General features: G+C 46.6%; 1 protein-coding gene across 5 annotated transcripts in view; it reads left to right on the top strand.

Annotated features, from left to right (window-relative positions):
- Positions 1-24,886, top strand: part of ADCY9 (adenylate cyclase 9) — a 181,933-nt gene that overhangs the window by 118,244 nt on the left and 38,803 nt on the right. For all 5 annotated transcript variants that reach the window (XM_022594743.3, XM_089896238.1, XM_030763626.2 and 2 more), the window contains one exon: positions 13,283-13,473. In XM_022594743.3, the coding sequence (XP_022450451.2) occupies positions 13,283-13,473 (191 nt within the window). The remainder of the gene's footprint in view (positions 1-13,282; positions 13,474-24,886) is intronic.

The raw sequence follows: 24,886 nt of genomic DNA on the forward strand, positions 1-24,886 counted from the left end.
CCACTGTGAGCAGCTCATGGGAGCAGGGGGCAGGGGTGTGGTCCCCAGGGCTCCCTCCTCTCTCTCATCCTGGGTGATGTCACAGCACCCCAAGGCCCTTGATCATGCAGACACTGGTGGACATTCAGACAGCAGGTGGCAGGGCGGAGGGGACCCGGGAGGAACAGAAAGAGAGGGGAGGTTGGCCGAGGGGACCAGTCAGTTTATCTGCTTCACATATTTGCCTGGGGCTGGGCCTCAGCAGAAAGGCCGGTACAGTGATACCGCTCGTAAGACGCCTTCTCCTGCTGCCTTCTCTGGCCTGGCCTCGGTGGTTTGTGCCAAATCCATTAGCATCATGGCCATGTGCCTAGTTCAACATTCAGGCCGGTGGAGACAGAGAACCCCCACGAAATGGTAATTTGTTCAGTGGTGTGTTTTACTACATGTGTTGCTTTTAATGGGTGTGAAAGATCAGAGAGCTCAGTGTTCATTTTACAGACTGCTTTTAGGAATCATGCAGTACAATTTAAAGTGTATAAAAAGTGGAAAATACAGCATATCTTAAAACTATTGATATTAAAAACATTTTTAGGAATAATACATGTCAAACAAGGTTGAACTATATACAGATGGGCTCTGAATTAGGTTTTTGAATCAAATTTTCAAACCATTTTAAGTTTTTATTGGAAAACGTTCAATCTTTCCAAGCTCTCCTGTTTTCTTTTTTCTTTTTTAAAATAAATTTAATTAATTAATTAATTAATTTATTTATGGGTGCGTTGCGCGCAGGCTTTCTCTAGTTGCAGTGAGCGGGAGCTACTCTTCGTTGCAGTGCATGGGCTTCTCATTGTGGTGGCTTCTCTTGTTGTGGAGCATGGGCTCTAGGCACCGTGGGCTTCAGTAGTTGTGGCACGTGGGGTCAGTAGTTGTGGCATGCGGGGTCAGTAGTTGTGGCCCGCGGGCTCTGGAGCGCAGGCTCAGTAGTTGCAGCCCATGGGCGTAGTTGCTCTGTGGCATATGGGATCTTCCTGGACCAGGGCTCGAATCCATGACCCCTGCATTGGCAGGCAGATTCTTAACTACTGCGCCACCAGGGGAGTCCTCTCCTGTTTTCTTATTCTTAGAGATTGTCTACCATTTTGTTTGCTAGAGTATCTATTTCTACCCTGTTTTCCAATTGGCTACTCGTACTCTTAGGGTACAGGGTAATTTGTCCCTCATGTTTGCTACTAAATGTCATCTATAATAAATAGAAGTTCATGCTTATTGGTTTCACATTTAGTTTTCCTCTTTACTCCACTCATTCTTTTTTTAATGGTTCTTATACCTCTTCTCTAGTTAGTAAAGATAAGAAGGAGCTTTCTGTTGCCAGTTCATTCCTGTTTCCCAATAAGGAAGGATCTGGATCTTCACTGTTCAGTGTGGTAGCAGTGAGCCACATGTAGCTATTTAAAATTTGTTATAATGAGAAAACATTAGAAATTTAGCTCTGGGCTTCCCTGGTGGCGCAGTAGTTAAGAATCCGTGTGCCAATGCAGGGGACACGGGTTTGAGCCCTGGTCCAGGAAGATCCCACATGCCGTGGGGCAACCCATGCGCTACAACTACTGAGCCCGTGCTGTAGAGCTCATGCTCCACAACAAGAGAAGCCACCACAATGAGAAGCCCATGCACCATAACAAAGAGTAGCCCCCACTCGCTGCAACTAGAAAGCCCGTGCACAGCAACAGAGACCCAATGCAGCCAAAAATAAATAAATTAAAAATAATAGTTTAATAATATTAAAAAAAAAAAAAAAAAAGAGTCCACCTACCAATGCAGGGGACATGGGTCCAAGCCCTGGTCCGGGAAGATCCCACATGCCGTGGAGCAACTAAGCTCATGCGCCACAACTACTGAGCCCGCGCTCTAGAGCCTGCGCACTGCAACCACTGAGCCCACGTGCTGCAACTACTGAAGCCTGCGGGCCTAGAGCCCGTGCTCCACAACAAGAGAAGGCACCGCAATGAGAAACCCACGCACTGCAACGAAGAGTAGTCCCTGCTCACTGCAACTTGAGAAAGCCCGTGTGCAGGAATGAAGACCCAAAGCAGCCAAAAATAAATAAATTAAATTAAATTAAATTTTTAAAAAATAGAAAAGAAATTTAGTTCTTCACTTGTATGAGCCACATTTCAAGTGCTTGGTGGCCGCTGAACTGACAGCCATAGGACATTTCTGTCATCAAAGACAGTTCTCTTGGACAGCCCTGGGCCACATTCTTTACACCCCCCCAATAGTCCACTTCCTGTATTATCTCATTAACCCCCCGAAAGCCTCTTCAGCTTTCTGGAACCGTCTGGAACCTTGTCCTCCAATTCCTCCCAGCCCAGCTGTGTATGGCTGTAAAGTCAGGTGGAGCCATACTGCTGAGCCTTTGACGTGATTGGGTTGAGTCAGCCTGGTCGGGAGTTCTTCCCTGGGACCCTCTATCCATTTCTTCATTTGGGAAAGTGGCAGGCATATGGCCTAACTACAGCAGTCCCGAGGGTCTTTTTAACCTGGGTAATGGAATTGTCACCTCTCAGTATCATTAACTCACAATTTGAGGAGCTCTGTATTCCTCTCATCTCCCTATTTCGTTTTTTCCACTTCAGTGTGATCTTTGTGGTGCCTGACCTGACATCTTCACTGAGTTTGATTTCTTTGACTATTTTCCAGCAACTTTTCTTCCATCCTTGAGCTCCTCTCCTGATTTTTTTTTTTTTACTAGTCTTCACAAGTTCCATTTCATTCTTAAATGTATATTTATGATGTATTCTTTGAATCGGTGGTATTTTTGCGTTTAGCATGTCTTTACCCTATTGATTTATCATATTTCTTTCTTTCTTTTTTTCTTTCTTTCTTATTTTTAACAGAACACAGAGTTTATCACTGGTGTTAACATAATACTTGGAGGTTTTCTGTTTTGAATCATGGTGTATTTATTCAGTGGGACGTTTCATAGTGTTGAAAATAAATGAATGTGGATCACATGTATCAGTATGGATGATTATCAAACATATTGCTGGACCAAAAAGAGCAACTTTCAAAAGAATACTTGTAAAATGATGTCATTTATGTAAAGGTTAAAAAAAAAACACATATTAATGCTGTGTATTGTTTAGCATTACATACGTATGTAGTGAAAACTTAAAGAAACACGTGGGGAGGAGCCTGTGGCCGTGGCGTTCTGGATAGTTCTGTGCTCTGTGCGGGAGGAGGGGTGTGGTGGGGAAGGCCTGCAGGGAACCTGGATGGTACAGGCGACCATCTGTTCCTTAGACTGGAGGGACTCCGAGTCTTGAGCTTACTTTTCCTTACATGTTTCTATGTCTAAAATATTTTGTAAAAAAAAAAATAATAATAAAATAAAATAAAATATTTTGTAATAAGTTTAAAACTTTATGCCTATTTTAAACATAAATAAGAAGATTCAATATAGAAAGTGAATTTCCATAATCCTGTTGCCCTGTTAATATTTTGGTGTATTTCTGTAAAATTTTTCAGTTTTATTGAGTTATAATTGACAAATAAAATTGTAAGATATTTAAAGTGTAGATTGTGATTTGATATATGTATACATTGTGAAAGGATTCCCTCATCTAGTTAATTAACACATTCATCATCTCACGTATTTATCTTTTTTTATTTTCTGGTGGAAACATCTAAGTTCTATTCACTTAGTAGATTTCAGTTATATAATACAGTGTTATCAACTGTTGTTACCACATTTTACATTAGCTCCTCAAGCTGTATTTCTGTGTTTTTAACGTGGCCTAGTGTTATTCAGAATAACACTTTGTTTTTTTCTTGTTTCTTTCCCTGTGATACTAGGTGCGCTTCATGCCTCCTTCTCTCCAAGTACTCAGCTATGTGCTTTGGGGCCAGCACCTCTACGGGGCAGGGACCTGCTTGCTGGAGTGTCTGCCCCTCCTTCCTGGGGAGTCTGAATCCCTGGCCTTCTGCCCGCATCTGCCTCTCCTTTAGGGTCTTCCTCACTCTCTGCCTTTAGACGGGGGACTCCTCAAGACTCATCCACCCCCTTCTTGCGAATGAGGGGCCGTTGACTGCAGACCCAGGTCACATTTTTATATGTCACATCTCTGCATGTCGATGTGCCCCCTGGACCGCCCCTCGACCTCTTCTCATATGTGGGCACTCACTACTCACTGCCTTGGTTTCACTTTCAGTTTTGCTTCTGCGAGAGTCTACAACATAGCTGTGATTTTCTTGAGGCATGAATTACAGTGTGAGGCTATAGAGGGAGAGGGGACCACGCGGCCGGTGACCCCGAGTGAAGGGATGGGCCCTCGACTTCTTGTTTGATGCCCAGCAACACTTTTCAGGTTCTTAAGAACATACCACACAAACACAGCTTTGATTCTCCTGAAAAAGGTCTAAGAAAGAAAGACTCCCTCCAATGCTGAAATGAAATTAGAGAAACGAGATATCTAAGAAGATATTGCTTCTTGGTCAGAAAGGAGAGGTTTGGGTTTCCCAGTTCTATGGCTCGAGCAAGTCTGCCTATGGGAACAAGAAAATGCAGTTTGGGAAATTGTTTCTGGCAGTGTTCCAGCCAGTATGCAAAGCACTCATCAAAAGAGAGAAAACTTTGATGTGACCTGAAAACTGGTTGACTTGAAAGTGAGGAAATTTGCAGCAAGCGTGTGACTGTGCTGGAAACGTGATTTGGGAGCCAGCCAGAGTCTGGATAAACATTTCCGCGAAGGAACAGGTGGTAAAGGCGCGGTTATTCCCAGGAAAGGCTAGTCAGGAATGGTAAGAGTTGTGGTTTTTGTTTTTGTTTTTGTTTTGCATAATATGAAGTTTCCAGGTGAGGTTGTCTATGTTGCCTTTCTTCCCATCTAAAGATGCTCCCAGGAAGTGTCGCTGGTGGTGGTGCCCCTGCCCTTTGCAGGTGAAAGTCCTGGTGGGTGAGAGGGGAGCAGCAGTACTGGGGCAGCTAGGAGAACCCCGCCTCTACTGTGTTGCAGCGAGGCTGCAGCCCTGGTGCTCTGGCAGCCTTGCCGTGCAGCGCGGTGAGCGCTTGTCATCTGGGGGGGAATCGCGTTGGTGATCTAGGAAGACAGCCTGGGTGTCGGGCCAGCTCTTCTGGACTAGCCTGCAGCAGTGAGTGTTGCTAATTTGATGATTCTTGGAGATATCTCCTGAAGGTCAAACTTTTGTTTTGTTTAATCTCTCCCAGACTTCTGAACTCATGCCATGTTGAATTTTTAGTTCTTCAAGGTTATTTAGCCTTATTTCTTATTTATATATTTTTCCATCCTAGCTCTGCTACATTATCTATTTCCAAGCCTTTATTTGAAACATTTTTCTTTTACCTGCTACTGCCCACTCCTTTACTTTGAATTCCCAAGGATAGTGTATTTCTTACTGTTCTTTTTTTTTATTTGTCCTCTGAATCTCAGGACTGTTACATCTTGATCTTTGCATAGTTTTGTTTTTTAAAAACAGCTTTATTGAGGTATAATTAACGTACTGTACAGTTCATGCTTCCAAAGTATGTAAGTCAGTGGTTTTTAGAGTATTCACAGTTGTGCAACCATCACCACAGTCTAATTTTAGAATATTTTCATCACTCCTTAAAGGAACCCTATACCATTAACAATTGCTCCCCATCCCTCAACCCCCAAACCTCTGGCAACCACTTGGCTACTTTCTGTGTCTGTGGATTTTTGCCTATTCTGGACATTTCATATCAATGGAATTATGTAGTATGTGGCCTTTTGTGACTGGCTTCTTTCACATAGCATCCTATAGCTTTATTTCTATTTTTGATGTATTCCCTTTTTTTTGGCTTCATTTTTCAATTATTTAGCTGCCACCTATTCCCAGATTTTAAAATTGAGTCTTTCATTTATCTTCTTTCTAGAATCTGTTTTCCATTGTCTATCCTGTACATAAATCTGCCACTCTTAAAATTAATTATTAATTAAAAATTTCATTTATTTATGGTTGCATTGGGTCTTCGTTGCTGCGTGCGGGCTTTCCCTAGTTACAGCGAGCAGGGGCTACTCTTTGTTGTGGTGCGCGGGTGGCTTCTCCTGTTGCGGAGCATGGGCTCTAGGCGCGCGGGCTTCAGTAGTTGTGGCACGTGGGCTCAGTAGTTGTGGCTCGTGGGCTCTAGAGTGCAGGCTCAGTAGTTGTGGCACACGGGCTTAGTTGCTCCATGGCATGTGGGATCTTCCCAGAGCAGGGCTCAAACCCGTGTCCCCTGCATTGGCACGTGGATTCTTAACCACTACGCCACCAGGGAAGTCCCTAATTATTAATTTTTTTTTGTTTTGCGGTACACGGGCCTCTCACCGTTGTGGCCTCTCCCGCTGTGGAGCAGAGGCTCCGGACACACGGGCTCAGCGGCCATGGCTCACGGGCCCAGCTGCTCCGCGGCATGTGGGATCCTCCCAGACCAGGGCACGAACCCATGTCCCCTGCATCGGCAGGCAGACTCTCAACCACTGCGCCACCAGGGAAGCCCCCTAATTATTAATTTTTAAACTGTTAGTTTAACTTAAGTTAAAATCTTAAAATTAACTATTATTTCACAGTTCTCCAGGGAAAAGAATACGGTCTGTGGCTCCTCCTGTAATTGCTCCAGATGTGACCTGATGTGCTCTCTTGTGTCTGATGACCACTCTCTGGGTTAACATTTGGTGAATAACAGTTTATTAGTTGTTAGTCCGTCTCAATTCCCAGCACCTTTCCTTCTAGCTGTCTTGTTTCATAGTCTCTTCTGATTATTTCAACTCTGTTGTATACAGTATTCCAAGATAGTTATCATAGACCTTCACTTTCCTTTTGTTTTCTAAAACTCACTGTAAAAATGCCTTTTGTCACTTGTGAACATCCCGCCAGCACACAGACTTGACTTCACATGATTCTCTCTTCTTGTTGATGCGTCATCACTTACTCATTGTTCTCTCCCTCACTGCCAGCCTCCCATCCTCCCATCCTCCCATGTAATTCTTTATGAGCATTACTTCATGCCCTTCCTCAGTCTACTCTGAGTTACTCCTGAGTGTTCCTGAAGATGCTCTAAGGAAAAGCATTAACTCATTTAATCCTCACAGCAGCCCTTTGAAATGGGGTCATCATTAGGTGACTGGTATTTCCATTTTGGGTCACGGTTTTCATCCGCACTGTTGCTAACACCAGAGCATTCCTTTTTCCTATCCATTTCTTTCAACACTCAGCCCAGGTCCTCACCCTTAGTAGGTACTCAATAAATGTTTCATTTGCTGGGTAAGTGAATGTGTGAATGAGCCAATGAATAAATGAGTTGGTTAGTACCCGGCAGACTGTTTCCATAAACAGCCAAGTGCTACCTTTCAAAGAACTCGTTTCGTAGTTTTTGAAGGCCTGGGTATTAAACCCTAATTTGGGAATTTTTTAGAAGTGGGAGGAGTGGGTCTTTGAACGCAGTTACACTGGACATTCCCAGCATTAGTTCTGAGCATTGAGCAGGGTAGCCCTTATCCATGTCAAGTAGGAAAGTTCAGAAGAAGACAGCTCAGGGGAACGTAGTCACGAGGTGACTGCCCAGTCCACTCACCTTTGGCCGTGACATGTACCTGTTCCTGCAGAGAGATGGAGGCTGGTGCAGAGGACGCCTGCCACAGGAGCAGCTGTGGGGGGGGCGTGCTCATGTGCATGTTCTTGAAAGAATCGGTTGGTTAGGCTAAAGGTGTAGTCAAGATCAAGCCACTCAGGTGTGGTGCCCACCCTTTGTTTCTTTCATCTGCTTGGGTTAGTCCGTCTCGTATTTTACTGTTTGGGACTTCACTTTTTAAGAAGAAGGTTAAGTTTCACCCACAGCCATTTGCTGTTGGAACTTGTGATTTATTGTCACGTGTTGGGACAACCAGGACGGATCACCTCCGTGTGATTGTTTCACATAGGAGCAGAGAGGACTTAGGCCCATCCAGAGTGTTTTGAGTTAACAAGGTGGAAATTGCTTTTTTTTTTTTTCCCCACCAGAACTTTTGGTCTTCCTAAGCAGAAGCAATAGATAATTATGAAATATCATATCTATAGTTTTTAGGCCCTGGTTATTTGGTAGATTAAGCTTGAGCGCTTTTAATCTTTATTTTTCGTATTGACTGACTACATTTTAGTTTAAATAATCCTCATGCTACTCGGCCATTACAGATATCATTAGAAGGAAAAATTCATTACAAAGTGAATAAGTTTTTAGACTCTTTGATTTGTGAACCGGCCCAAACTGGTTGCCTCCCTTATATTGATTGTTTCAGATCATCAGTGATGCAAGCTCCCAGGCATTTGCTATGTCACTCTGCTAACTCCCAACACACCTGCAGACATTCTTTCCTTCCTGATTATTCTCTTTCTGTTGGGTTGACACTCAGGCCCTTGGTTCTTGGATTGAGGGTATCACCCTCCAAAGCAAGAGTTCTGCAGAAAAAGACAGTGATAAAAAGGCCAGAATAGTCTTTCTTTTCCAAAATGGACTTTGGCACTCACTCAAATTACACTCAGCTCACGAAAACTAAACACAAGTTGTGTGCAAGGCTCAGTTTTTCTCCTCAGAATTGATGCTATAGTTAAGACTGTTAACCACGTCAGCTTCCCGGGCACACACAGCTGCAGACAACGCCTCCGTGAGACAGGAGCTTATGGGAACCGTCTTCCCCACTTCTCCACCTGCTGTGAAATTAAGCCGATGAAAAGCATCCGTGCCAGTGAGGTTTAAAGTCAATTACCAGGAAAGAATATAAGAAACCTTATTAATTGTTCTCCTGTTTACACTATACTTAATGAAATAAATAATCTAGCTGCCTTATTTTGACTTTCTGCTCTAAAAGAGCCATTCTAACGAACTTGGACCCCAAGGTCCATGTGTGTAGTTACTCATTAAATCCTTATGTCTTATGACCTCTCCTGACTGCAGCCAGTCACCTGGCCCTGATACGTTCCCTGGGACCTTTCATATCCGGTCTGACTTTATCATTACTGATATCACTCCAGTTTTGGCAAAACATTTCACTTTAAATCTAACTTTCCATATTGAAGCATAAAAAAAGTTGCTTAATTTGTTCACCGATTTTTTGCTTGCCAGGGACACATCTGTGCGTTTGTCCTTTGGAACACTCGCATTGCTGTGTTACTAATACAGGTTGATTGTTAGGAGCCACCCAAAGAAAAATTCAAGTTAGGAACAAATGTGGAGCAGTTATTGATTTAACAATCCTGCAAATGTTTTTGTACATAGAAGGAGCATAAAAAAGACTCCCAGCGATAAGCAGGTCAAACACCCACGTTGAGAATAATAGCTAACGTTACTGAGTTTTTACTGTGCGCCAGGTACTGCCATGAAGGCCTCATGTGTGTTAATCATTTAATCCTCGAGTCAGCCCTGTGGGGTGAGTCCTGTTCTTAGTGAGAGGTGGAGCCATGAAGTATCTTACTGCATCACACGTTTAGGAGGGACAGAGCCTGAATCCCAGGGCTTCTCCCTGGAAGCCACATGCCCTTACCCGTCACACTCGTGCTTGCTGTGGAAGCCTTGCCTGTTGCCCCTGCAATTCAGAAGGAGTAGGTTTCACCATTATTTCCCATCTCCCTTGTCCCTTGACTCCCTCACCACCCACTTGTGGCTGGAGTTTCCAGGGCTCCCTGGCCTTTCCTCAGCCTGGTGCCTGCTCGTTACTCCTCCTCACCCCTGTTGCCCCCAGAGTGAGGGCTCCTGGAGCTGGCCTCCCTGGTGCCCTGCACGGACTTCAGCTCCTCTCTGCCCCCTCCCCACCCCCTGCTGCACCAAACATGTTCTCTGTTCCAGCCACACAACACTCACCTCCATCCCTCCACTCTCCCTGCTAAAGGCTCCCTTTCTGGAGTCTGATTCATCGACTATTCTGGTGACACCCACAGCCTGACCATGCTGTCCCAGCCCCTGGTCCTGGTGGCCTTCACTGGGCTGGCCTCTCCTCATCTTGTAGCCCTCAACCTAGAGGGGACTTCACCCAGGAGGCCTTCCCAAACCTCTGAGTCTTTGTGAGATACACCCTCCTGTGCTTCCTGGTCCTGGACCAGGTAGGCGTACCCACCTGCTGCCGAGATCCCCCTGCAGGAGCCGCCCTGTACAGGGAGGGTCACGGCTGCCATGTTCATGCTTGTCCCCTCAGCACCCTCACAGTGCATGGTAAACAGAGGCATTTAGTAAATGTTTGAGCAATGAGTGGCAACTCAGTAGTCACAATTCAAAGCAGCAACGACAAACCTCAGGGGTGCCCACCCCAAGGCAGGCATCAGAGCCTGTGCTGCAGAGCTGGCTCCATGCCCAGGTGGAGGGCGCACTGCTGCTTGGAGGACTGGCTGCATCATCATCATGTATTCATGGCCCTGCGGGGCTGGAGGCTCAGCCCTTTCTCTGCTGTAGTTGTCATGCCTCCAGGAAAGGCCTCCTTCACCTGCTCTTGCCTGAGGAGCCATACAGGGAGGGGATAAGTGGTTCCCTGACTGAGGACCCCTCCTGGGTGTGAGAGAGCTGACTGGGAGCAGGGCCCAGGGGTGCAGAGCCCCGGGCAGGGGAGCCCCGAGCTGCCGGCCTCCCCATGGGAATGCAGTTCTGGGGTCAGGGCCAGCTACAGACACAACGGAAAACCTTCCCCTGCAGCCTCAGCTCCTCACCCCTGCAATCCAAAAAATGCCCTTCCTTTGTCTGTTCCCCAAGGCAGCCCCTGCAGCAGCTGCGGGTGCTCTCTGGGCCCCCCTTCCCACCTGCTGCAGGTGACTTACCTGCCACACCCGGGAGTTCGAGAGGGACTAGTTACAGCAGCTCCAGGGACCAGGCCTCTTCATGCCCTGGTTGGGTGAAGCCAGGGATGAGATGCCACGGCAGGTCAGAAATAGGGCTTTTCTCTCCTCAGCCCACAGAGCTTGTGTTTTCTGACTCTCCCAAGGCGAAGTGATAAAATCAGTTCAGTGTTTTCTGTAACAGAGTCTGAGAAATTCACGCAAAGCTGCTTTTACCCTTCTGTTGTATTCTAGTTCACGCTTCCCTTTCAAGTATATACACGTAGCTAGTCAGAACTGTGATTGATCCTATATATCATTTGGGATGTATATTTTTGGTTGGAAAAAATACATGGAAGTTCAGGACCTTAGTTAAGAGTGAGCATTTAACAATCTCCTTTGGGGTCAGTTAGCATCTAAAATTATTTATCTTAGTCTTTGGATCCCACCTGTGATTTGGCTATGCTCCTGGATGTCTCTAGGTGTCCTGGAACTCTTGCCAAATTCTCTGAACTGTTGACCTAAAAACATATGCTATACAGTAATTTATAAGGAGGGAGGGAGAGGAAGAAAGATAAAGTGATGAAATGGTGGTTTAATTATAAAATGATTAAGGATTATTGATTAAGTAGTCCCAGGGTTATGTGCTTAATTAATTTTAGAGCATTTATTAAATATGTACTGAGTGCGAGAAACTGTATGAATCCAGCAGTGTAGTCACATGTCACCTCTTTTTTTTTGCGGTACATGGGCCTCTCGCTGTTGTGGCCTCTCCCGTTGTGGAGCACAGGCTCCGGACACGCAGACTCAGCGGCCATGGCTCACGGGCCCAGCCGCTCCACGGCATGTGGGATCTTGCCCGACTGGGGCACGAACCCGTGTCCCCTGCATCGGCAGGCGGACTATCAACCACTGCGCCACCAGGGAAGCCCTCTTTTTTGTTTTTAAATGTACTTTATTTTCTTAGATAGCGTATAGAGTGTTTTATTTTTTTAAGATTTTTTTTGACATGGGCCATTTTTAAATTCTTTATTCAGCGTGTTACAATATTGCTTCTGTTTTATGTTTTGGTTTTTCGGCCACGTGGCATGTGGGATCTTAGCTCCCCGACCAGGGATGGAACCCGCACCCCCTGCATTGGAAGGCGAAGTCTTAACCACTGGACTGCCAGGGAAGTCCCATGATGGCTTTTCTCTACCACCTTCTGCTGAAGCTTAAACTCCTTAAGATGGGAATCCTGCTTTGTTCTGGTTTTATTCTCTGTGTACAGCATACACCAGGCCTAAAATAAATGTTTATCGAATAAATCACGTTGTCACTCCCTTTCATAAATTCGTAGTCTGGTTAAATTCCAGTAAGGACTAACAATGGATTTCTTTAAATAAGGCTTGCCTCTTTTTCAGAAAGCCCTTGAGTTCCGTCCGGAAAAGCTGCTCCTTACTCACCTCCCAGCAGATAGTCCTGTACACCAGGAGCAGGGCCCAGCCCACCTGTTACAGCTCCTTAACACTATAGCATATATTGTTACTTCAGCCTTTAATGGGGATTGTAAAGTTGTAGGTTAATAGTCCATTTAACCAACTTTTTTTTACAGTGGGGATTTTGTGAGAGAATAAAATTCACATAGACTGCAGCTTGACAAAAAGCTGATGTTCTGGGACTTCCCTGGTGGCGCAGTGGATAAGACTCCGCACTCCCAGTGCAGGGGGCCTGGGTTCAATCCCTGGTCAGGGAACTAGATCCCACATGCATGCCACAACTAAGAGTTCAAGTGCCACAACTAAGGAGCTGGCAAGCTGCAACTAAGGACCCCTGGAGCTGCAACTAAGGAGTCCACGTTCTGCAACTAAGGAGCTGGCAAGCTGCAACTAAGGAGCCCACCGGCCACAACTAAGACCTGGTGCAACCAAATAAATAAATATTAAAAAAAAAAATGATGTTCCTGCCGTGTGAATGTTTGGATCCAACAGAAAAGAGATACTTGTTAAGTCTGAATCGAGGGAGCGCTTAGTTCCCCCGCTGGTGCACATTCTGGTCTCCCTTTTCATGGTGGTTGCCAGTCCCTGACGTAGGTAACATGGTCTGTAGTCACCCTCACATCTAGACTGACCATTATGAATGTCGGCGACTGGTATTTACAGATAGGAACAAACCCAAGAAATGTATAGGGTCTGCACTCAGTGGGCTCTGCTGCTGTCAGAAAGAGGCCACGTGACCCTTCCAAGGAAGGACTTTTAAACCCTTGTTTCAGCCCCAGAAGATGAAGTGTGCAGCCTCCATTCAGAGAAAACACAGCGTGAATACATGGTGTGTTTTGGTGGCAGTCGTTCTCCCTGAGGCTGCGCATCTCTGGAAAGGTCATGGGAGTAGTAGTAAAATATGACCTATTCTCATTTTCACTTTACTCTCAACTTTCTAGGAGCGTGTCCTGCGTAGAGAGCAAGACGGAGCTGCGTTTCGACCAACGCTGGTGTCCACCTGTGCTGACTGTAATTTTTATCCATAGGTTTGAAGACATACCTGATAGCGGGTCAGAGAGCGAAGGAGTCTCATTGCAGCTGTTCAGAGGCCTTGCTTTCTGGCTTTGAGGTCATTGACGGCTCACGGGTGTCCTCAGGCCCTAGGGGACAGGGGACAGCATCGCCAGGGAGTGTCAGTGACTTGGCGCAGACTGTCAAAACCTTTGATAACCTTAAGGTTAGTTTTTTTTTTTTTTTTCCTACTTCTAAAACTTGATACTAATTCTGCAGTAGAACATGTGAAATAATAAACAGCCTTCGGGTCCGTGGCAGACGACTTGGAATGCCTTTCCATTTGGATTTTATGATTTTTAAATTTAGTATAAAGTTAGCAGCATTTTGCATTTTTAATATCTTTGCTTTTTTGACATATGCACCTCCATTTTCTTTCTACACTGCATAGAGTTGCTTCTCACTTGAGTTACTATTTTCTTTTTCTGCAACCTATGATGTCTTTTGGGATTTCTGAAAGCTAACAATAAATGATAAGAGTAAAGGTGATTCTCCCAGCACCTTGCTTGGAGGGCTAGTTTGTATCTTAGTTCAGAGATCACTTTCTCAAATACTCAAACATCTCTTGAAATTCAGTGTTTTATGATTATTTTAAATCTTGTTGGTGTGGGTGATCTTGTGCTGTAGCTCATTGGAAGAGTGCAGGCTTGCCAAGAACATTATAATATTTCATCACTGGGACAGAGATCTCCTGGTGGCTGCATATTGGGTGCACTTCTGTCCCAATAAACTACCGGGGAATTAACACTATGGACCCTGGGCATGCGAAATCACTCTGGTATGTGAATCGTTCCTCAGATTTCACATTTGATTTAGTTCCCCCACTGATACCTCTTATTTATTTTTACAGTTTAAATATTTGCCATTTCCTTTTTTTTTTTTTTTTTTTTTAAAGAGAGAGACGGTTAAAACAGTTCCACCTCACTGTTTTGTGCTCTCAAATAACACAGTGATGTTTGGTCAGGACAATGGCCTATTGGTATGGCTGTAATCCAGTACATTCCTGCCTATCCACATCATTAACAGAGTTGAAAGCTTGCGATCTTGGTACTTCAGCTGAAGGCATCATAATGTGGTACTCGGCTGCAGTGTCCAGATTATTTCACTGTGTTGGACTTCATGGTGTCTCTCATCCAGGCACTGTGTGCGGTTCCTGTGTTCAAGTTTGTGGACAGCACACACACGTATCGTTTTCATCGTGTGCATTGTTCACTTAGTGCAGGGTTTCTCAGCCTCAACACCATCAACATGTTGGGCCAGAGAACTGTTTGTGGAGGGGACATCCTGTGCATGGTGGGATGTTGAGCAGCATCCCTGGCCTACACCCACTAGATGCCAGTAGCACCCTCTCTTACCAGTGTGACAACCAAGGTCTCCAGACATGACCCAATGGCCCCTAGCGGGGAAGGGTAAACTCACACCTGTTGAGGATAGGGTATTTGATCCTGTCCTTCCCCGTGCTCTCTGGCACACGCATAACAGTGCATGTAGCTGAAATTTCCTTAATGCCTGCACTCTTTGCCTGGGCTGCTGTCTTGCAGGAGTCAGAAAGAGGGGCCCCCTGCTCACAGGCTACCACTGAACATGGGCCGGGAAGAGCTAGGTGGGGAGGGGAACAAAAACATGGCTTCCAAATACGGCCTTATTATTTGGGGAGAAATTGTTTCCTCAGGCTTCCAACCGAGCTGTAGTCAAGTAGAGAAATAGGGCTCAAAGCCAAAAATAAATGTTTTGTTGCATTTGTCTGCCACTTTAGGTGATGTGTGTGTGTGTTTCTATCCATGAGGGTGTGTGCCCTTGAGGACCTCACTGTATCACACACCTGCAGTGTTAATGACAGGCATTCTGCGCTAAATTGACTTAAGAAGGTTTTCTCTCCCCCCGATGGAACATGTCTTGTTCTAGTCATAAACCTATTTATATATTTATTTGTTTTTGATCTGGTTGGGCAAAAACTATTTAGCAGGGCTTCCCTGGTGGCGCAGTGGTTGAGAGTCCGCCTGCCGATGCAGGGGACGCGGGTTCGTGCCCTGGTCCGGGAAGATCCCACATGCCGCAGAGCGGCTGGTCCTGTGAGCCATGGCCGCTGAGCCTGCACGTCCGGAGCCTGTGCTCCGCAACGGGAGAGGCCACAACAGTGAGAGGCCCGCGTACCACAAATAAAGAACAAACTATTTAGCATACTCTATTGCCATGTATAAATTTTCCAAATAATCTTGTGATCTATGAAGTTAACTGTGTTTACCAAAAGGAATTTGAGAAAAAAAAAAAAAAAAAGGATCTTTCTGCCCCTTCCAGGAGGGAAAGATGAGTGGATATGAAGTGTAATTTTGGGGGTGTTTTGATGGTGTTTGGGGGATAACAGGACATCTGAGATGAGGGACACCCCTGAAGCATAGGGTTCCTGGGATTCACGGTTGGAGTGGAAGGAGCATGAGGAGATAGGAGGCCCAGTCTCCATGCCAGGCTTTGCCACTTGGGGTCCATCCTCACAGCCCTGCTCTGGGCCCTGGTTCCTGGGTGCAGGTCGGGCCAGGGCAGGCGGCTGAGAGGCATAAGCACCGGGGAACCAAGTGAATCGCTATGAACCGTCATCCTAGACTTGAAAGGCAGAAAACTGAGGTCTCGTTTAAAGATTACATAGATTATAATCTGACATACAAGGCTTTCCCTCAAGTAAGAGTTTTTGAACAATACAAAAGTGAAATTGCAGTCTCTTGCTCCAGGTTCTTTGAGTAGATTTATCCCACAAGCGTGTCGGTGGCTCATGTGTGCCACTGGTTTGTTGCTCCATGTTGTCTGCACCACAGTGAGCTGTTCTGATTCTCTGGATCACAGACGAGTTCCTCCTCATCCTTTCCCAGGATCTGTTGACTCTTTCTGTCAACAGACTTCTTTCCCTTTGTTGCTGCTGCCGCTGCAGCCAACAAGAGTTGACTCCCATGGGGATTTCTGTCTCCCCACATCTCCCTCCTTCCCATGCCCAGCGCCAGAAGCCCTGACCAGTGGAAGAGTCCTGGTCTAAGGAGGATTCCCCAAGTAGGTTCCCTTGAACAGAAGTTTCTCAGGATGGAAATGGGTGTCCAGTACGGAAAAAGTGTCTGTGGTCAAGTCAATATGGGTTAAACAACACTGAAACGGTTTCTTTACTGCAGGCCTTCTCAGAGCCTTTAGCATGCTAACATGCATGGATAGGTCTCCAGAGAGGGAAGTGGTATGCAGCATTCTCTGGCCTCTTGACCAAAGATTTCTTCTTTCAAGCTGTACGTTTTTGGGGTGTGCTTATCTAGTGGAAGGAGTTTTGTAACCAAGCAGAAGGGCTCTTTTGCCCACAGTGCAGAAAGCCTACTCTGACAGTGGGTGTCTGCAGCAAAGTCAGAGTTTATTTGCAGGGCACCAAGCAAAGGAGTGGGAGACAAGCCTCAGATCCACTCCAGCTTGGTCTTTGAGTTAAAGGGGGGAAGAACAGTGAAGCTGGGGTTAATCATCGTGTTATGACATTTCTGTGACATTTCTTAATTGTAGTTTTGGGAGTCAGGATGTCTCTGGTTTACAATTTTCAGGCCAGGTGGTCCATGGATGGGGGGAGTCTGTTGCTCATCTTACCCTGGAGAAACAACCTGAGTTTGTACCTTAACAGTGATATCGGCAACAGCAGTTTAGTGCGTTAGCGATGTTATTAACGATAGCCATCTTAGTCACCTGACTCTGGCTGAGGAGTGTTTAGTTAGCACACAGTTGAGGTTAGAGGGGACAAGAAAGGGAATAAAGTTTGGGGCAGAGAGATTAATCGTAAACTCGGCAGGAGAACTCGGTTTTAGAGGGCATTGGTTTCCTTAATTCCTTGAAAGAACCAAGGAATTAGAGGAAAGGTGTTCTGTAAATTCTCATCGAGTGAATCCACGGAGGCTTGGTCCTGTTGCTCTCGCCTGCAGTGCGATTGCTTCCCTGTCCCCATAAACTCCCCTCTTCTCTCACCGTGCAGCTTTCTTAGTTTCCTGTGACTCCTCTAGCTAGTGATGCCGCCACCCCATCTCTGAAGCCTTAATTCAGTTAGTCTATACCACTTGGTTATAACATATGCAACCTGAAATACTTGCTTATGTTTCTTACGCCCCTTTCTCTGATCTATTTCAATGCAGGGCCCGTTTGTTACATAACTTAAGTTTTTCCGAAGGGTCCAGCATGGTGGCTGGCATGTAGTAGATAATTACGACTTTCTTTTGGCTTATGTTTTTAGTTTTGTAATGACATGCAGAGACACGTAGCTCTGCAGAGTTAGACTGAGGGCTGAACTGGAAGCCTGGGCAGAACCAAGGTGATGCCCATGAAGCACTTGTTTTCCGCTCCTGGCACACGTACCCTGTGTGTCTGTAAGTTATCTCCCAGTTCACAGCTGGACAATTGCCACCTGATATTTCATAAATAGTCTGAGTACTATGATGACCTGCTAAGAAACAGTAGTGATGGCAGAGGTCAAGGGCTTTGGCCTTGAGGTCATACGTCAGAGGGAACCCTTCACACCTAAGCCTTGGCTTCTTGAGTGGCTGGTCGTGAGAGCTGCTCCTCAGGAAGGACCTGACGTCACATACTGGGGGGAGGGGAGTCCCACCAGAACGGTGGCACTCAGCTCTCTGGGCTGAGCTGCAGAGGTATCAGAGGGTTTGGGGTGAGGAGGCAAGAAGGGAGCCAGGGAAGGAGACAAGGCCTTGCCACGTCAGTGTCACGGAAGGTGGCTTGGGTGCCTCAGAAAGGCTGGAACCTAAAGCTGAGGATCCATCTCAAAGCCTTGGCTTTGGGATCGAACAGGCCACCTCGTGGCTGTAAGCCACAGGGACATGGCAATTTCTCAGGGCTGTCCTGAAGATTAACTGAAGTCACGCCGCGAATGCTGGGGTTGGAGAAGCTCAGCTGACCCTGGAGTGCACTTTCACTCAGTCCGCACCGAGTGGTGGATGCTGACCGCAGAAGGAGCAGGGAGGACAGGAGCAGGTGGAGGCGCTGTTTGGTTCACCCACAAGGAGTCACTGAGTCTCTCGGGAAGGTCCCTGTTTGCTCTGAGCTGAAGGGGGTCCTTCAGTTGTTGCAGCTAATCGTTGCTGTAAGGGATGTAGCCACGGCACACGTGCAACCTGTTTTGTGTGGCCCCAGCCCTGCTGTGGTGTCTGCTGCTCGTTTATCATGAACCCTGTGGGTGACGGATGGAGGGAGACTGTGCATGCCAATAAAAATAGCCAGGCTGACGTGTTTGCAAAGAGCAAAGAAATGCAAACCAAAGATGTGGATGGTGTTTTATCACATCCGTCCTAATCATTGAGCCACATGAGCTGTGAGAGCATCTTATGTCATCCCTGAAAGACCTCCCTGGGATGCACCTGCTTGGCTGGTCTTCGTGAGTTTGCCTTAAACCCTTATTCAGAACCCAGGGCATGTGCTCATGGGGGTGTTTCTCCCTGTTTACAATTGGTAATGAGGCTGATAAAGTGGATGCACCCACGTGGGGGGATTCAGAGAGGGCCTGTCCTGTCTCACAAGGGTTATACTTTCCCTTTGAGGTCACTTGCCCTAGGAACACGCTTCTGTGACAGTCCCTATGGCTTTTTAAATGATTCTAAGAAAATGATCACTTCTGTTATCTCCTTGTTATTTGTATGTAAAATCATTATGAATAGGCTTAGTCAGTTCAGTTTGAGGAAGTGAGGGGGCCTTTTACTTTATTATAGATGGAAAAAGTAATAGATTTCTCTCTCTCTCTCTCTCTGTGCGTGTGTAGTTTAGATATTAAGTATTTATTGTAAATAGTTGTCTGAGTTGATAGTGATGATGGTTGATGGTTGCACAATTCTGTGACTATACTAAAAACTATTGAATTGTAGACTTTATTTATTTATTTTTTACTTTTTTTTTTTGCGGTGCGCGCGCCTCTCACTGCTGTGGCCTCTCCCGTTGCGGAGCACAGGCTCCGGATGCGCAGGCTCAGCGGCCATGGCTCACGGGCCCAGCCGCTCCGCGGCACGTGGGATCTTCCCGGACCGGGGCACGAACCCGTGTCCTCTGCATCGGCAGGTGGACTCTCAACCACTGCACCACCAGGGAAGCCCTGAATTATAGACTTTAGATAGTGAGTTGCATGGTACGTGAATTGTATCTCCATAAAGCTGCAACACAAATAAGTAAAAATAAGTAAATAGTAGTCTGAAGGCTGGCTCTGAAATGTGGATGTAAAGTAAGTTTTTTTTAAAAAGGACTTTTCAAGTTGTGTCTATATTTTGAGAGGTGTGTGTGTTTCCTTCAATTAGGAGGAAGCACATCACATATAAATTGACAACTCTTCCTTATAGAAGAATTCCAGCTAATAGATTGTAGAAGGAGTGAGGGAAAGAAAAATCACCTTTAGAGCATCACAGTAATAAGTGCTACAGGCAAGATCTATCACTGAATTCTAAAATCAGCAGGTAGAAGTTTAAGGAGAAACAGGACATTTGCATAGCCTCCAAGCATCTCCCCTTAGATATTTATTCATTTTAAAGGGAAGAATAGTTAGGAAGTTCCCTGGTGGTTAGGATTCCGGGCTTATACTGCCATGGCCCAGGGTTCAATCCCTGGTTGGGGAACTGAGATCTCACAAGCCATGCGGCACAGCCAAAAAATAAATAAAGGGAAGAATAGTAACTTGACAGTGGAAAACCTAGCAGAGCCCACCTTCACCAAATGCTGATGGTTAGCATCACAATTAAGAAAACCAGCGGTATCATGTACCACCCTCCACCCCGTGTTACGTGCAGAGAAGGGCATATCGCCTCTGTGGGTTTCTTCCCTCAAATCCTAAACCTCAATCAACTCGTGAGAAAACATTAGACAAATCCAAATTCAAGGACGTTTTACAAAATACCTAACCAGGACACTTCAAAAATGTCCCAGACTGGAGGAGACTAAATGTGCGTGGGATCCTGGAACAGGAAAAGGACATCTGAGTAAAATCTGCAGCGTGGTTAATAGTACCGTGCCAGTGTTAATCTCTTAGTTTTGGTAACTGGACCACGGTTCATATAAGATGCTAAGTAATGTTAGGGGAAGCTGGGATGGACGTATGGGGACTATCTGAACTGTCTTTCCCACTCTGTTTAAGTCTAAACTTGTTTCAAAATAAAACATTTTAATACATATGTATACAATATTATGTTTATATTATTTTATGTAATATAAATATGCTTGTTATTGTTATATATTACGTGTGAATTGAAATGGAAAGGTTAGTCCATCTCATTTAATTGGCATCATCAGGTAGTAAAGTACTGCACATGAAATAAATTTCCCCAAATACCAAATATCTTCTTCCTTTGACTTTCTGATGGCACTTTACCACACCACGGTGACACTTTTCTTGCCTTATCAGCCTCGATTATTAAACTCACTTAGGTCGCCTAGGGCTCAGGAATCTGAGGTTTCAGTGGTTCTACACTCTGTGGCTTAGAGATTTTGCGCCTGGTTTTTACAGGTGTGTGTTTTGTTTGTTTGTTGTTGTGCCTCCAGTATTCGCAGGCTGTCCACTTTTCTGTTCTTATCACTTCTGGATGCCTTTCTTTTTCTGTAATAATTACCGTTTCTATTTTCCTCTAATATCCGGCTTCTACTTTTCTCTAAGATTTTGTTAGCAGAAATCATCTATTTGGGAGTGTGAATGCCTGTGCCGATCCGCTAGCTTGGGGTGGGTGCCTGGCCTGCCCGTGGCAGGTCACAGCCAGGGCGGCCTCTGCCCCACACAGCAGGCTGTCCCTGTTCACGCAGAGATGTCACGTGTGTGGTTGGGGTCAAGGGCGTTGTCCCCCTGCCATTCTCTAACTGTGACTCTGGGCCAGTCCCTTCACTCTATGCCTCAGTTCCCTCTTCTGTAAAATGGGCTACTCACAATGTCTGTTTCCTGGGTGCTTGTGAGGACTAAACAAAGTAATACAGGAAAGAGCTTAGAACTCAGAATGGGCCTCAGTAGGTTATATGTGCTCTGGCTACATGCTCCTGTCTGCCATGTTCAACCTGGGTTTCGAGTTTGGGAAGCAAGGGATGTTCCTCCTGGTCTGAGGACAGCTCGCTCAGTAGTTATGTTCAGCAGACCAGGCAAAGCAGGACTTTTCTGATGTTGTTTCCTCCTCGTTTCTCAGAAAAGAGGTTTCCGTGCTCCCTCCCTTGACAGTTATGAAAAAAGGACAGCTGTTGGCTTAGAAGTGATTTATCTTGTGAAGAGAAATAGCCTTGAAGAAAAAACTATTTTATAGCTCAGTGTCATGTATTCTGAAGAGGTTGTAGGGTGTATGTGTAGAAATGTGTTAAAAACAAATGCAAAGGCACCCAAGCGTGTTAGAGAAATCGTTATAATCTTCCCTCCAGAGCCCACATCTGAGATGGGAGCAAGCGTGGGTAATCTGGGAAGATGAAGAGTTTGCTCCTGGCTGTTCTCCAGGGGATCTCGGGTTTCCCAGGCAACAGCCAGCACACTCCTTGGCTCGGAGAGTCCTCTGTCCTGGAGACCTTAGCTGGTCTTGGTGAAGCTCCCCTTGGTGCCGGTGTCCAGTGGTGCCACTTAAAGGAACCAGAAGGTGACCATAACTGCTTGGGTCACTTCAGGGGAACAAGGCAGAGGAGATCAGAGTGCCAGGATTATTCCTGGGTCCTCTTTGTGCCAGGAAAGGAGGCCAGAGAGAGGTTGCATGGTGGTCAGGGGCCAGGAGCCCCACAGGCTGACCCCCGCTGTTGACAGTCACTTCTGCCTTGCAGCGTCGATATGAGGATTAATGGAGATCAGGTGCGTGAGACTGTGGGCATGGCGTGGATAAGGACCTGACAGTGTTCGTTGGCACGTCCTGGGCACTGAGGCGTTTCCACATCGTGGCAGCCGCTATCATTAGAACAGTAGCTTTGACCCACTGTGCCTGCAGAGGGGCTGCCCTACAAGTCAGTTGCTCAGTTTGGGCGTGTCTCCCAGAGCCCCCAGAACCTAAACCCCTCTTCCTGGTAAGGGCTTCTTGGGGTCTGAGATGACAGCAGCTGCTCAGAGGGGGAGACGGGCCTTTAATGGGTTGGCAAACATTTCACAGAGGTATCTGCTTGACAAAAACCAGTATGTGAGACGTTTTAACCCGATTAAAACGAAGCTGGAAAATAGTTAAAGGAAAGTTGCTGGGGGAGGGGGTGGACAAACCCACCCACCGTCCCACCGTTGCTTGGCGGGACCCCCGTGGAGCACGAGAGGCTCCCCCTATAGATCGAGGGAATGTCGAGATATGAGAAAGTTTCCATCAGGGCAGACAGATTTCTCTAAGATTTTTGTTTCATTTGTTTTTAAGTTAGAATCAGTACAGTTTCCCCCAGAAAAGGAAAGTAGCTGAGGAAGAAACAGAATGACAAAGAGCCACATCTTCACAGTACAATGAAATGATCTGCTGCTGGGTCCCTGTGCTGCAGGAACCACCCTGCCACAGGAGGGCCTGGGTCCACAGCTGGCATCCTCCCCAACCCCCGGGGTCCCCACTCCCTGGATGAAGCTGCTGTGAGTGTGCGGAGTGAGCACCATTCAGACCATTAGGAGTCCCACTCACGGATCCTGCTCTACACTTGACATGTGACCCCGGTGAGCCCCGGAGCTCCCTGAGCACAGTCTCCTAGACAGTTGTGAGCATCCCGGCTCCGACAACACACCTCCTTGCTCCCTGAGGTTCTTTTGTGGGCAGCTCTGTGGGACATGCATTAGAATGGGGTACAGGCCCTGCAGCCTCTGTTTGCCAACAGGGTGTAGCCTTGAGCTGCTCATCTGTGAAGAGCCTTGCCCCCGGCCCCCTGAGACAGCCCGGTCCCCACGGGCAGTCCCAGTCCCCACTGGCCCTCCCACCCCTTCCTTCACAGCCAAGACCTTTCAGAGAGGGGATGCAGTGTCTGACTGGGGTGGCCTTGACTCCTGTCCAGGGAGTCCTTTGCAGTGGGTGTATGCTCTCTGGTGTCCAATAGGTTTGAGAGTCACTTTTGCATATTTGTGGCTCTAAAAGCTTGAAACATCATCCAGATGCAAAGCCAGCACACCGTGAGGAATTCCTACGAAGCAGATGGCCTGTTCTTCAAGTGCATCAGGTGTACTTGAGGAGAGAAAGATACTTAGGAGCAAGCTGATGCCAAGAGATGCCTGAAAACACAGGGCTGGGCAAGAGCAGACGCCCGGTGGCTGTCCAGTCTGTGATCAAGGACTTTAAATGATCATATGCACTGGCTTCAGAACCCAAGAGAATAGGGACCAGATGTTTCAGTGTTAAGGACCAGTGTTTACTGAGCACTCCCCAACACTGCAGGCGTGTGTGGAGCCAAGTGCGGTCAACGCACGCACGCTCACACACGCAAGCCCTCACCCACGGCAGACATCGCCAGCCCCCATGGGTCCCCTCCCTCGGGGCTAGGACGTGGCCTCATCATCCTTCTCAGTTCAGCATTCTAGGAGGTCAGTGCCTTGGGATTAGAGCTGATCTAAAATACCTCTGACTGGCTTTACATGTGTCTCCTCATTCTGCCCTTATGATTCAATCCCATTTAACAAAGGAGGAAACTGAGGCTCAGAGAGATTCCCATACTATTATGTGGTAGAACCAGGATTCAGTCCGTGACAGTCTGATTTCAAAGCCAGTGCCTTTAATCACTGTGTTACACTTGTTCTCTAGACTTAACGTTTGAAAAGTGCTCAGAGAGGGCTTCCTTGGTGACGCAGTGGTTAAGAACCCACCTGCCAATGCAGGGGTCACCGGTTCGAGCCCTGGTCCGGGAAGATCTCACACGCTGCGGAGCAACTAAGGCCGTGCACTTCAGCTACTGAGCCTGCGCTCTAGAGCCCGTGAACCACAACTGCTGAGCCCACGTGCCACAACTACTGAAGCCCATGCACCTAGAGCCTGTGCTCCGCAACAAGAGAAGCCACCTCAATGAGAAGCCCGCACACCGCAACGAAGAGTAAGCCCCTGCTCACCACAACTAGAGAAAGCTTGTGTGCAGCAATGAAGATCCAACACAGCCAAAAATAAAATTAAATAAATAAATAAAGACTTAAGAAAAAGAAAAGAAAAGAAAAGTGGTCAGAGAATCTGTTCAGTATTCCATCGTGTCTTTACGAGATTGGTGACAGACAGTCCCTGGAGCCTAAGGGTTTGGCTCAGAGGGTCTCAGCCCTCCACACACCCCTGCCGCTCCAGGCTGTATCCATCCTACCCTTGGGCCATCAGTTGGCCCCTGAAAAGGCTGTGTTCCCCTAGAGAAGCAAGCCTGCCACCACTACCACCACCAAAGCCATTTACACACACACACACACACACACACACACCCCTACCTGCTAGGGAAGACCTTGGGAATCTTGCTGGCCTGTCACGTGGACACACACACTTTTTTCTGGGGCTGTGGGGGTCACTTCATGCGTGTGGTAGTGGATTTTTTTTCCCATTTGAGATCATTGGCCCCATTGGCAACATGTTCTGAAGCTTAACTCAGTCAATACCAAGAGGTGCTTTAAAATAATTTTACTGTATGCCATTGATAATTAGAGCATCTTGCCC

The sequence above is a fragment of the Delphinapterus leucas genome, chromosome 15 (assembly GCF_059928025.1).
Source record: "Delphinapterus leucas isolate spDelLeu-1000000601 "Yukka" chromosome 15, BTC_Dleu_Yukka2, whole genome shotgun sequence".
Classification (NCBI taxonomy): domain Eukaryota; kingdom Metazoa; phylum Chordata; class Mammalia; order Artiodactyla; family Monodontidae; genus Delphinapterus; species Delphinapterus leucas.